Source organism: Papio anubis, chromosome 4, assembly GCF_008728515.1.
Source record: "Papio anubis isolate 15944 chromosome 4, Panubis1.0, whole genome shotgun sequence".
Lineage (NCBI taxonomy): Eukaryota > Metazoa > Chordata > Mammalia > Primates > Cercopithecidae > Papio > Papio anubis.
Genome location: NC_044979.1, coordinates 41361409 through 41375842, shown reverse-complemented (window position 1 = coordinate 41375842; position 14434 = coordinate 41361409). Strand labels below are relative to the sequence as shown.

Genomic DNA, 14434 nt, shown 5'->3' with positions numbered 1-14434 from the left:
TATTGGTAGCTTGATGGGGATGGCATTGAATCTATAAATAACCTTGGGCAGTATGGCCATTTTCACGATATTGATTCTTCCTATCCATGAGCATGGTATATTCTTCCATTTGTTTATGTCCTCTTTTATTTCACTGAGCAGTGGTTTGTAGTTCTCCTTGAAGAGGTCCTTTACATCCGTTGTCAGTTGGATTCCTAGGTATTTTATTCTCTTTGAAGCAATTGTGAATGGAAGTTCATTCATGATTTGGCTCTCTGTCTGTTACTGGTGTATAAGAATGCTTGTGATTTTTGCACATTAATTTTGTATCCTGAGACTTTGCTGAAGTTTCATTTTGCTTAAGGAGATTTTGGGCTGAGACAATGGGGTTTTCTAAATATACAATCATGTCATCTGCAAACAGGGACAATTTGACTTCTTCTTTTCCTAACTGAATTCCCTTTATTTCTTTCTCTTGCCTGATTGCCCTAGCCAGAACTTCCAACACTATGTTGAATAGGAGTGGTGAGAGAGGGCATCCCTGTCTTGTGCCAGTTTTCAAAGGGAATGCCTCTAGGTTTTGTCCATTCAGTATGATATTGGCTGTGGGTTTGTCATAAATAGCTCTTATTATTTTGAGATACGTTCCATCAATACCGAATTTATTGAGAGTTTTTAGCATGAAGGGCTGTTGAGTTTTGTCAAAGGCCTTTTCTGCATCTATTGAGATAATCATGTGGTTTTTGTCTTTGGTTCTGTTTATATGCTGGATTACATTTATTGATTTGCGTATGTTGAACCAGCCTTGCATCCTAGGGATGAAGCCCACTTGATCATGGTGGGTAAGCTTTTTGATGTGCTGCTGGATCCGGTTTGCCAGTATTTTATTGAGGATTTTTGCATCGATGTTCATCAGGGATATTGGTCTAAAATTCTCTTTTTTTGTTATGTCTCTGCCAGGCTTTGGTATCAGGATGATGCTGTCCTCATAAAATGAGTTAGGGAGGATTCCTTCTTTTTCTGTTGTTTGGAATAGTTTCAGAAGGAATGGTATCAGCTCCTCCTTGTACCTCTGGTAGAATTCAGCTGTGAATCCATCTGGTCCTGGACTTTTTTTGGTTGGTAGGCTATTAATTATTGCCTCAATTTCAGAGCCTGCTATTGGTCTATTCAGGGATTCAGCTTCTTCCTGGTTTAGTCTTAGGATAGTGTAAGTGTCCAGGAAATTATCCATTTCTTCTAGATTTTCTAGTTTATTTGCGTAGAGGTGTTTATAGTATTCTCTGATGGTAGTTTGTATTTCTGTGGGGTCGGTGGTGATATCCTCTTTATCATTTTTTATTGCATCTATTTGATTCTTCTCTCTTTTCTTCTTTATTAGTCTTGCTAGCAGTCTATCAATTTTGTTGATCTTTTCAAAAAACCAACTCCTGGATTCATTGATTTTTTGGAGGGTTTTTTGTGTCTCTATCTCCTTCAGTTCTGCTCTGATCTTAGTTATTTCTTGCCTTCTGCTAGCTTTGGAATGTGTTTGCTCTTGCTTCTCTAGTTCTTTTAATTGCGATGTTAGAGTGTCAATTTTTGATCTTTCCTGCTTTCTCTTGTGGGCATTTAGTGCTATAAATTTCCCTCTACACACTGCTTTAAATGTGTCCCAGAGATTCTGGTATGTTGTATCTTTGTTCTCATTGGTTTCAAAGAACATCTTTATTTCTGCCTTCATTTCGTTATGTACCCAGTAGTCATTCAGGAGCAGGTTGTTCAGTTTCCATGTAGTTGAGCGGTTTTGATTGAGTTTCTTAGTCCTGAGTTCTAGTTTGATTGCACTGTGGTCTGAGAGACAGTTTGTTATAATTTCTGTTCTTGTACATTTGCTGAGGAGTGCTTTACTTCCAATTACGTGGTCAATTTTGGAGTAAGTACGATGTGGTGCTGAGAAGAATGTATATTCTGTTGATTTGGGGTGGAGAGTTCTATAGATGTCTATTAGGTCTGCTTGCTGCAGAGATGAGTTCAATTCCTGGACATCCTTGTTAACTTTCTGTCTCGTTGATCTGTCTAATGTTGACAGTGGAGTGTTGAAGTCTCCCATTATTATTGTATGGGAGTCTAAGTCTCTTTGTAAGTCTCTAAGGACTTGCTTTATGAATCTGGGTGCTCCTGTATTGGGTGCATATATATTTAGGATAGTTAGCTCTTCCTGTTGAATTGATCCCTTTACCATTATGTAATGGCCTTCTTTGTCTCTTTTGATCTTTGATGGTTTAAAGTCTGTTTTATCAGAGACTAGGATTGCAACCCCTGCTTTTTTTTGTTCTCCATTTGCTTGGTAAATCTTCCTCCATCCCTTTATTTTGAGCCTATGTATGTCTCTGCGTGTGAGATGGGTCTCCTGAATACAGCAGACTGATGGGTCTTGACTCTTTATCCAGTTTGCCAGTCTGTGTCTTTTCATTGGAGCATTTAGTCCATTTACATTTAAGGTTAAGATTGTTATGTGTGAACTTGATCCTGCCATTATGATATTAACTGGTTATTTTGCTCGTTAGTTGATGCAGTTTCTTCCTAGCCTCGATGGTCTTTACATTTTGGCATGTTTTTGCAATGGCTGGTACCGGTTGTTCCTTTCCATGTTGAGTGCTTCCTTCAGGGTCTCTTGTAAGGCAGGCCTGGTGGTGACAAAATCTCTAAGCATTTGCTTATCTGTAAAGCATTTTATTTCTCCTTCACTTATGAAACTTAGTTTGGCTGGATATGAAATTCTGGGTTTAAAATTCTTTTCTTTAAGAATGTTGAATATTGGCCCCCACTCTCTTCTGGCTTGGAGAGTTTCTGCCGAGAGATCTGCTGTGAGTCTGATGGGCTTCCCTTTGTGGGTAACCCGACCTTTCTCTCTGGCTGCCCTTAAGATTTTTTCCTTCATTTCAACTTTGGTGAATCTGGCAATTATGTGTCTTGGAGTTGCTCTTCTCGAGGAGTATCTTTGTGGCGTTCTCTGTATTTCCTGAATTTGAATGTTGGCCTGCCCTACAAGGTTGGGGAAGTTCTCCTGGATGATATCCTGCAGAGTGTTTTCCAACTTGGTTCCATTTTCCCCCTCACTTTCAAGCACCCCAATCAGATGTAGATTTGGTCTTTTTACATAATCGCATACCTCTTGCAGGCTTTGTTCATTTCTTTTTCTTCTTTTTTCTTTAGATTTCTCTTCTTGCTTCATTTCATTCATTTGATCCTCAATCACTGATACTCTTTCTTCCAGGTGATCGAGTTGGTTACTGAAGCTTGTGCATTTGTCACGTATTTCTCATGTCATTGTTTTCATCTCTGTCCGTTCGTTTATGGCCTTCTCTGCATTAATTATTCTGGTTATCAATTCTTCCACTCTTTTTTCAAGCTTTTTAGTTTCTTTGGGCTGGGTACGTAATTCCTCCTTTAGCTCTGAGAAGTTTGATGGACTGAAGCCTTCTTCTCTCATCTCGTCAAAGTCATTCTCCGTCCAGCTTTGATCCGTTGCTGGCGATGAGCTGCGTTCCTTTGGAGGGGGAGATGCGCTCTTATTTTTTGAATTTCCAGCTTTTCTGCCCTGCTTTTTCCCCATCTTCGTGGTTTTATCTGCCTCTGGTCTTTGATGATGGTGATGTACTGATGGGGTTTTGGTGTGTCCTTCCTGTCTGTTAGTTTTCCTTCTAACAGTCAGGACCCTCAGCTGTAGGTCTGTTGGAGATTGCTTGAGGTCCACTCCAGACGCTGTTTGCCTGGGTGTCAGCAGCAGAGGCTGCAGAAGATAGAATACTGCTGAACAGTGAGTGTACCTGTCTGATTCTTGCTTTGGAGGCTTCCTCTCAGGGGTGTACTCCACCGTGTGAGGTGTGGGGTGTTGGTCTGCCCGTAGTGGAGGATGTCTCCCAGTTAGGCTACTCAGGGGTCAGGGACCCACTTGAGCAGGCAGTCTGTCCGTTCTCAGATTTCAACCTCCGTGTTGGGAGATCCACCGCTCTCTTCAAAGCTGTCAGACAGAGTCGCTTGCGTCTGCAGAGGTTTCTCCTGCTTTTTTGTTGTTGTTGTTTAGCTGTGCCCTGTCCCCGGAGGTGGAGTCTACAGAGACTGGCAGGCCTCCTTGAACTGCTGTGAGCTCCACCCAGTTCGATCTTCCCAGGGCTTTGTTTACCTACTTAAGCCTCAGCAATGGTGGGCGCCCCTCCCCCAGCCTCGCTGCTGCCTTGCCGTTAGATTGCAGACAGCTTTGCTAGCAATGAGGAAGGCTCCGTGGGCGTGGGACCCTCCTGGCCAGGTGTGGGATATAATCTCCTGGTGTGCCCGTTTGCTTAATGTGCAGTATTGGGGTGGGAGTTACCAGATTTTCCAGGTTTTGTGTGTCTCTGTTCCCCTGGCTAGGAAAAGAGATTTCCTTCCCGCTTGCGCTTCCCAGGTGAGGCGATGCCTCGCCCTGCTTCAGCTCTCGCTGGTCGGGCTGCAATAGCTGACCAGCACTAATTGTCCAGCACTCCCCAGTGAGATGAACCCAGTACCTCAGTTGATAATGCAGAAATCACCTATCTTCTGTGTCACCCGCGCTGGGAGCTGGAGACTGGAGCTGTTCCTATTCGGCCATCTTTCTCCGCTCCCCCCTTTTCTTTAATAAAAAAGAATTATTTCCTTCCAAAATTACGCATGCTATTGTTAAACATTAGAGAATATAAAGAAACAAAAAAGAAAATATCTTTTTTGATATTTTCTTAATATTCTTCTGTTCCTAATAATGTTTATATTTTAGAAGCATCTCATGAAATGGGTAGATCAATTTTCTATTTAATGTTTGAATTCATTAGACATGAAGTTAGCAAATTAATTTCCATTAAGGTGCCTATATGGTTGTAAATCCTGGATCTCCAGAAGATTTTTCAGTATTGGTTTGTAGTCTTTTGTTTAGCAGCAAATAATTAGTTCTCTAGAGCTTCTGAAATTAATTGAGAGGAGAAGACAGCAGGAGCAAGTGAAAGGCAGAGCCAAGTTTATTGCTGTTTGGTTATTCCAGGTGTGTCTGCTTTGTCTCATGAAACACCTGGATGATCATTGGTTTCTAGTGGAAGAAATGCTGAAGTAAAAATCCTGACTGTGCATTTAAAAATTCTAGGTTTAATAAACTCAGAGTTTTTCAAAGGGAAGGGTGGCTGGAGTTTTGCACTAACTAATATTTCATAAAGTGTCTAAGTATATATGTCTGGGTTTTTTTTTTTTTTTTGTTTGTTTGTTTGTTTTGTATTTCTAAGACTGGCCTGAGGTGGGCGTGGAGAATTCCTTGATGGGACATAATTTTCATTCAACTTTATTGATTTAACCTCACAAGATAAAATATATCCTTAAGATGACTCTGTGGCCATTGTTGGGCAGCATAAGCATAATGGATTTTAATTATCATAATTTACCTTAAACCCAATTTCTATTTCAGGATATAAATAGAGGTTTATTCTAGTGAATCTTCCAGGAACTACTAAATGATACTAATAATTATGGATGGTGAACTTAGGTCTTTATATTACTGAATTTGTTTGGTTTGATGATGCTAGGCTATGGCATTCTTGCTAATCAAAACTATGTGTCATGGTGTAACATAACTTATTAAAATGGGCACAGATAACATAGGAAGCTTTTTATAAAAGCAGCTCACAAATTGTATTATTTGAAATGAACTGGCCATTTATGGGAATGGTCACTGGGTTGTAGATATGGATCAAAAGAGTTATGTTTATATTTTGTAAAATACCTTGAGATTTATTTTTAAATTTCTTGAAAATGCCTTTTTTTGTATGGCATTGACAGTGAAATTCTGCTGATTTGTAAATATAGTATCATATTTTAATAATTTCAAACATATTGGAAATGCAGAATTTATTAATAGTGGGAGCACATTTTCCTTTTTACTAAATGTTCTACAGGTTCTTTTCTTTCCATCCACACACGGTGCCATTACCCTCATTCTAAGCCTTTCAAACATCTGGAAGTAAGTCATCTGCTGCACTTAGCTCTTTCCAGCTGAGCTGATTGTTAAATTTTCAGAAAATTTGTGAGCTAATTGTTAAACATGGCCATTATTAAAAATTAAATTATTTCAACTTATAATTAAATAAATTATATTAAAACAAAAGTATTAAAAACTCAAACATTGGCTGCCTAGGCGCAGTGGCTCACGCCTGTAATCCCAGCACTTTGGGAGACCAAGGCGGGTGGATCGCCTGAGGTCAGGGGTTCGAGACCAGCCTGACCAACATGGAGAAGCCCTGTCTCTACTAAAATTATAAAAAAATAGCCAGGTGTGGTGGTGCATGCCTGTAATCCCAGCTACTTGGGAGACTGAGGCAGCAGAATTCCTTGAACCCAGGAGGTGGAGGTTGTGGTGAGCCGAGATTGTGCCATTGCACTCCAGCTTGGGCAGTAAGAGTGAAACGCTGTCTCAAAAAAAAAAAAAAAAAAAAAAAAAAAGAGAAAAAAAAAGAAAAAGAAAAAAAGAAAAACCTCAGAGGTTATCACTTCCTAATTATTTTACATTTTACTAGTATCTATGCTATTAAGGTTATTTGCCTTCATTGTATTTGAAAGGTGGACTGTATTCTATTGTACTTTCATTGTACTATTCTAGTATGCAACTGTGTATCCCTTCCCAACTCTGTGTTCAACGACTTTATATTTGGTTGCTTGAAAATGGTGATGATGAGCATATTTACATCATAGAAATTGGCAAATGCCGTAAGTCAGTTTTTGTTTTTGTTTTCCGGAGAGGGGATTGTTAAATATTTGCCTGCATGCAACACCGCTACATGCAGTCTGCTATTTTTTGTTCTTCCTGCTTTCAGGCTCCTCTCCCAGCTGTCTGTCTAGCACAACCCAGCATACTAAATTTTCTTAAATAGGGAAAGCTGAACATGGTAAAAGAATGAATGAAGTCAGAAGAATGTGGAAAAATCTAGTCTTTGCCATTTAGTCCAGTTTAGCATCTCTAAGCTTCCATTTCTTTATCTGTAAAATTGGGCAATGATCCCTTTTTGTTCTACTCATTTAAGAAGATTTTCAGATGAAAACCACAACCTGCTCATGTTTATGAAGGCACTTTGGAAAGCGCTAAATACACAGTTTTTTATTAGTAGTAAACACTTACTTCACCTTTTCACTTCTTGACTTTAGTTTACAAGGACTCATAATCTAAATTATATCGTAAATTGCTGTCCCAGATTTTTTTACAGCCTAACTGCCACCTATATGTTCGACTTTCCTTCTGTTCTTTATGTTAGATACTGGGATGGTATGCACCAAGTGGGTGTGCCATCACTTTCTCAGACGATGCCCCCTGAAGACCCTGCATGATTATGGCACTCATTTTCCTTCTGTATTCAGACTGGCCTCAAGTATTTTCATTATTGCTCTCCAGGAAAAATTGCAAATGAATCAAACTGGGCAATGAAGACTAAACCTAATTATCGCTCTTTGTTAAAGACAGCTCTTGTTAAAATGCAGATATTGCAAATTAATGGAAAAAATATGCCATAGTAAACCATAATCACTCATTAATAGCTTAGTAAGGAATAAATGATGAAGTTACTTAACCTTAGAGCCCTAATTCAGTTAAGTTTTAATGAAGGACAAGTTGTAGAGATATCAGGAACCCAGGGCAGGCACACACTAAAGAAGTTCCAGACCAAGGAAGTATAAAGAAGGACCTGGACCCTTAGGGTGGGAGCAATGAGGTTGGACATGAGGGCCACCTGCAAGGTTTTGCCCCAGAACAGTGTCAAAATGTTTGCATTTGGCATAGCCCTTTCTCTTTGTTCTGAATGGCTTTGCTAGAATATTTTTTCTTTTATGAATTTATCTTGCTTCTCAGATACTGCTACAGCACTCCCTTTTGATTTTTGGTGCTTTTGATACATTACCAAATAAGGTCTGAATGACACCAAATTTTAGAATTCTCCAGAGAAAAGAAAGATGCTGAGGGAAAAAGCATAGGTTTTGGACTCACTAAATCCCAGTTCAATTCCTTTCTTTAATAAATACACAAAATTTTACCTGAGAAAGCTGTCATGCTCTCAAATTTTATTTAGAAATTTCTCTTTGTACATGATTGATTTCACAATCCCTCTTCTGCCTCCTCTTCCACTTTCTTCTTTCTAGATTTTCCTATCTTTATGAAGATTATTCTGCCTTATCCTCAATAGTTAGAAACAATACTTTTGAAAATCACTAGAGTATCCTGCATAGTGATTTCCCATGCCAACTTTACTCATTTCCATTATAAATTATTATTTATTGATGCCTAGAGGGCAGATGAGTGTAGCTGCTATGGAGTGACGAGACAAAACATAAGAAAGTTATGATCCTACCCTCAAGTAATGATTCAGACATGATAATTAAGTCAACAAATTGATAGAAACTAGTCACTAACTCTCTGGCTATAGTCAGTTCCTTCAACGAATAGCTCATTAGTGAGTATGCTGTGCTACAGTAACAAAATTATATAAGGCTTTTGATTAAGTTTTGATTAAGTGCCTGTCTTATTCAGAGTTCATTTTATATTTGAAATGGAAGAGGCTGGACTTCAGCAATTTGGTATAAACTGCTAGTATATGATTATTTGGGGGCAGTTTTTTTTTTTTAAAGAATAATTTAAATATGGAATGTTTAGCAGTTTGCTTTTTTCCCCTGAGAAAAACCATACCATTATTCCCAATCCCTTTGACAAAGTGTCAGTCATGTTAGTTCAGAGATATTGATGTTTTATACAGGTGTACCCTGTAAGAGATGAAGCCTGATATTTACAGAAATTGACTTATTTTATTCTCATAATTATGTGTACATAATTTTTCACATGCCAGAAAATTTGAATGGTATCAGATTCTAAATCTGTATTGGAGACCAAATCAAGTGAATATCTCTTCCTCCTCTCTTTATTTTAGCTGGACCAGACCAATTTTGAGGAAAGGATACAGACAGCGCCTGGAATTGTCAGATATATACCAAATCCCTTCTGCTGATTCTGCTGACAATCTATCTGAAAAATTGGAAAGGTATATTCATGTACATTGTTTAGTTGAAGAGAAAAATTCATATTATTATTTAGAGAAAAGAAAGCAAGCATATTGAAACATATTGTAGGTTTAATTCTTATATTTAAAAATAGGAGCCATTACTGACTAATGCCTGCAATCCCAACTACTTGGGAGGACAAGATGAGAGGATTGCTTGAGACCAGGAGTTTGAGACCAGCCTGGGCAACACAGCAAGATCTTATCTCTACACAAAATAAAAAAGTTAGCTGGGAATGGTAGTGCATGCTTGTATTCCCAGCTACTCAGGAGGCTGAAGCAGGAGGATTACTTGAGCCCAGAAGTTTGAGGTGGTAGTGAGCTATGATTGTGCCACTGTACTCCCGCCTGGGTGACAGAACAAAACCCTCTCTCTCTCTAAAAAAAAAAAAAAAAAAAAAAAAAAAAAAAACAAACCCCTCATTAAAAAAAAAAAAAAAAAAAAAAAAAAAAAAAAGGAACGTCTCATTGACTGAAATCATTAAACAATAAAATTGTAAAAGAAAAATAATCAGTTTCCTGAGAAATGATTTTTTTTTTTTCCTGGAAAATTCGGTTTCAGATAATTTATCTCATTAGAGACCATGAGATGGATTTTGTAAAAACTAAAGTAACACCATTATGAAGTAAATTGTGTATATTTGCTTTCAAAAATCTTTATATTTGAATACAAATGTACTCCCTGGGAAGTCTTAAGCTAATGACTACTGGCTATCGAACAAATGTAAAGAATTGTATATTTTTGAGTACCTATTACATGCCAGGTAGAATATCTTCTCTCAGCCACTCTGAGTGGAAAGCATCATTATCCCCATTTTATAGAAAAGCAGACTGAGGCTCAGAGAGATGATATGCTTTGCCAGTTAATGAATGACAGAACCATGATTCCAGCTGAGGTCTGCATTGCCTTGCTCTCTAGGAATGGTAGTCCCCACCATAAAGAATTTCTCAATTTCCTTTCCAATCAAAAGGTTAGGGCCCTTTTGATTGCCAGTGACAGAAACCCAATTAACTAGCTTAAGTAAATAAAAAGGAGTTTATTGGCTCATGAAGCCCGAACTGTGTGAAGACCTAGGTAGAGAACTGGCCTTAGGAACTCAATGGGACCAAGGACTCAAATGCCACCTGGTGGCATTTGCCTTATGCTGGTTTTATTTTCTCAGACCGCACGGGCTTTCTACATAAAGTGGATCCTTGGTTAGAATTCTTCACTCCTATCTTTAAGGACCTTGAAAGAAGGAGCCCTTTGTCCTTGGCTAAATGTGAAAAACCCCAGAGACTCTTGAGTCACAATGCTTACCCCTTGGGCCACTGATAGTCTAGAATGAGCTAGGCTAAGTCTTGTGCCAATAGCACAGGCCTGATGCCAGATAAAAGGGAGAGTGAGTGGGGATAAAAGATAGGACATAGCTAATAAATTATTGCACCAAAGTAAAAACATTGAGTTGACTTGCAATTTGTTTCTTTTAATTAAATTCATTTCCTTTCTTTGGTATTTTGAAGGCAAAGTAAGATATTAAACTTTATTTTTATTGATTTTATTCAAAGAATTAAGCTAGTAGGAGTTGCAGATTCATACTTTTAAGATCAAGGGCCAGTTTCTATTAATGAACACTTGGTGTGTGCAAGTGCCGTGAGGTAGGGATACTTTGTTTTGTTTTTTATTTTTTATTGGGTTTGATCTCTTTTGTTTATGATGTATCCCCAAGTGTCTAGAATAGGACCTGGCATATGGTATATACTCAATAAGTATTTGTCGAATGAATCAATGATTGAAGGTGAAATGGCTAGCATTACACAGAAACCTGTAGCATTGCTGGAGAGATAAAATATAAAACATAATCCATTGCAGGTATATTGACAAGTTTAAAATAATATAATGGATATTGAATATCTAAGTTTTTGTTGTTGTTGTTGTTGTTGTTGAGACAGAGTCTCGCTGTGTTGCCCAGGCTGGAGTACAATGGTGTGATTTCGGCTCACTGCAACCTCCACCTCCCAGGTTCAAGTGATTCTTCTGCCTCAGCCTCTTGAGTTGCTGGGTTTACAGGCACCTGCCATAACGCCTGGCTAATTTTTGTATGTTAGTAGAGGTGGGGTTTTGCCATGTTGGCCAGGCTGGTCTTGAACTCCTGACCTCAAGTGATCCACCCACCTCGGCCTCCCAAAATGCTGGGATTGTAGGTGTGAGACACGGTGCCTGGCTTTGAATATCTAAATTTTAATTGAATGGTGAGGAAATGATTAATCAGAGTAGGGCTGGGTTAACTGAAAAATATGTACTGCCGATACATTTGTATTTATGGCCAGATAGAGGACATGAATCTGAATTTGCAGAATTATCTGGCTTAACATTTTTTTTCTCTTCAGTTTTCACTGTATCCCCCATGTTGATTCAATTTAAAAAATATACCTATTTTACTTCAATTCAACAATGCTGTGCCAGTACAAACCCATACGTTCTATTATTTTTGTTTTGTTTTTGTATCTCTTCACCCTGTTACTTCTTTTCTTATAAAATTGGTATTTGAAATTTATTGAAGTATTTTGGAAGAGTGACATACCATTTTTGGTACTTTGTACCTCTGCACCCTTGGGAAAGTGACCCTGGCTTCACATTTCATAACTGCCTTGTGACCATGGCCCTCAAGTGGTTGCCAGATGGCTGAAGAACATTAACCCATCTGGCTCCATTTTGTGACCATGGATTGAATCTTCTACATAACTGCAGTATGCAGATCACATATCCATTCCAAGATTGTAGTCAGGATATGAACTTTATAAGAATAAAACTTCTTCCCTTCTGATTTGGGCCTGGTATGTGGTGCTACTAGAACCACACCACCTACTCTTGGTGCTAACAATTTGTGGCACCAAGTTGTTCAAGTTTCATCCATTAAAGAAATTCCCCAACCTTGCCTTCTCCTCAGGTAACTACCCCATTCTCTTTTTTTTTCCTTTCATAGCTAATATTCTCTGCTCTCCTGGTCTCTCTACTTTTCTTTCATTTATATCTCAGCTCCTGAAGTATGGTTTCCACCATGTTCCTAAAACTACATTGCCCAGGGTCACTAGAGACCTCTTATGAAATATAACGACACCTTTCTACATAACTTCGGTGTGGACCACTTTTTCACATTGAACCCATTTTGTTGGTTTATGTACACACCCCTTCCTTGGCTTTCCCATCTGATCCATTTCTCCTTTGATGGAGAAGGTGAGTCTGCTCCATATTTAGCTTCTTACTCTGAGTAACCAAATGTTATGGATGGGAGGTTAGCTCTGTTTGTGAGAGAAAGGTGGAGAAGAGTGTGGGGAGGTAAATAGATGGGAAAAGGTAATTAGGCTTTGTGGAAAGGCTCTCATTAGCAAGCTTCTGGGGGATGCTAAGATCCATGCTCAGAGATTGCCAAGCTTGTCTTCAAATCTCAGCTGTATATTACTCCTTTATGCTTTTTGTTTATTTGTGTTGTTTGTTTTTGAGACAGTCTCGCTCTGTTGCCCAGGCTGGAGTGTAGTGGTGTGATCTCAGCTCACTGCAACCTCCACCTTCTGGGTTCAAGCAAATCTCCTCCCTCAGCCTCCCAAGTAGCTGGGACTACAGGCATGCACCACCATGCCTGGCTAATTTTTGTAGAGACAGGGTTTTACTATGTTGGCCAGGCTGGTCTTGAACTCCTGACCTCAAGGGATCTGCCCGCCTTGGCCTCCCAAAGTGTTGGGATTAGTGGCGTGAGCCACTGCCCCAGCCTATTACTCCTTTAGAGTGATTTAGAGCTAAGTTTATTTATGGTAACTTAATAGTAATGGGAATAACCATTGATGAAATGTAAAGCCTTTATCTAATTGTTTATGTAGTTCTTGCTTGTGGTTCATGAAACTTTTCATCTCTGTACAGTTTGAAAATTAAGATGATAATTTTTACAGATATTTTGTTCCTTTGTGAAGAGAAAAAAGGCTTTTATTAACAGAAATCAGTGGCAATAACTTAATAAATACAATCAACTGGTGTTCCTATAATATTTAAAAGAAAACAAAGTTTGCTAGATTTCAGCCAGTTTTCAGACTATTTAATGTCTATTCTTACTATAATAGAAAATATATAATTTGATCCTGTTCTCATTTTTCAAAGACTTTTACTCTAATAAATGATTTTAGTAGTTGAAAATGAAGTTTAATGATATTTTATGCCTCTACTTTTAAAAACAAAGTCTAACAGATTTTTCTCATGTTAAATCACAGAAAAAGCCACCTGACATTTTAACTTGTTTTTGATTTGTCAGTGAAATCTTGTAAAATCTGCCACAGTTCTAAACCGATAAAGATCAAGGTGTAAGGGAAAAATGTAGAATATTTATGTGTTTATTTTTTCTCCCTTGTTCTAAGCACAGCAATGACTATTTGTAAAAGCCTTACTTTATTTGTCCACCCTTTTCATTGTTCTTTAGAAGGCCAACACTTTTCTTTAACACATACAATGTGGCCTTTTCATGAAATCAATTCCCTGGACAGTGATACAAGGCAGAGCATTGAATTCTGCCAAATATCTGGCTGAGTGTTTGGTGCTGGAGGGTCTCCATGAGGTTTTGTCTCTATAAATCCTTGGGTTAATCTCCTTGGATATACTTGTGTGAATCAAACTATGTTAAGGGAAACAGGACAACTGAAATATTTGCACATGCAACTTATTGGTCCCACTTTTTATTCTTTTGCAGAGAATGGGATAGAGAGCTGGCTTCAAAGAAAAATCCCAAACTCATTAATGCCCTTCGGCGATGCTTTTTCTGGAGATTTATGTTCTATGGAATCTTGTTATATTTAGGGGTAAGAATCTCATTTGTACATTCATTATGTATCACATAACTATATTCATTTTTGTGATTATTAAAGGACTAGGAAATCTGGTTAATAGGTGTAAAAATATAAAGGATGAATCCAACTCCAAACACTAAGGAACCACCTAAAACTCTAGTGAGGATGAGTAAAAATCCTTTGGGACTAAAATGTCCTGGAACACAGGTGGCAATTTACACTCTCATTGGGCTCAGCAAAATAAATTGGTTGCTTAAAAGTTATTTTCTGTTACGATTCCAAATCACATTATCTTACTGGTACATGAGGTTACTGGTGCCTTTATTTTGCTGTATTCAACAGGAGAATGTCAGGAGACAATGTCAGCAGAATCAGGTCAAATGCAGCTAATTATACATATGAATGTTTGTAATATTTTGAAGTCATCTGCATGCTGAATTGTTTCAAAGAAAAATACTAAAAATTTAAAGTATAGCAGCAAATTTCTCTTGCAGTTTATTTTCTTAATATCTTACATCTGATCAGTGTGAAGAGCTGCACATCTGAAAATCCAGGCTTTGTGGTGTTTA

At 38.2% G+C, this 14434-nt stretch overlaps 1 protein-coding gene across 4 annotated transcripts in view; it reads left to right on the top strand.

Annotated features, from left to right (window-relative positions):
- CFTR (CF transmembrane conductance regulator) overlaps positions 1–14434 on the top strand; it is a 185301-nt gene that overhangs the window by 23944 nt on the left and 146923 nt on the right. For all 4 annotated transcript variants that reach the window (XM_021935087.2, XM_031664846.1, XM_031664845.1 and 1 more), the window contains 2 exon segments: positions 8925–9035; positions 13769–13877. In XM_021935087.2, the coding sequence (XP_021790779.1) occupies positions 8925–9035; positions 13769–13877 (220 nt within the window).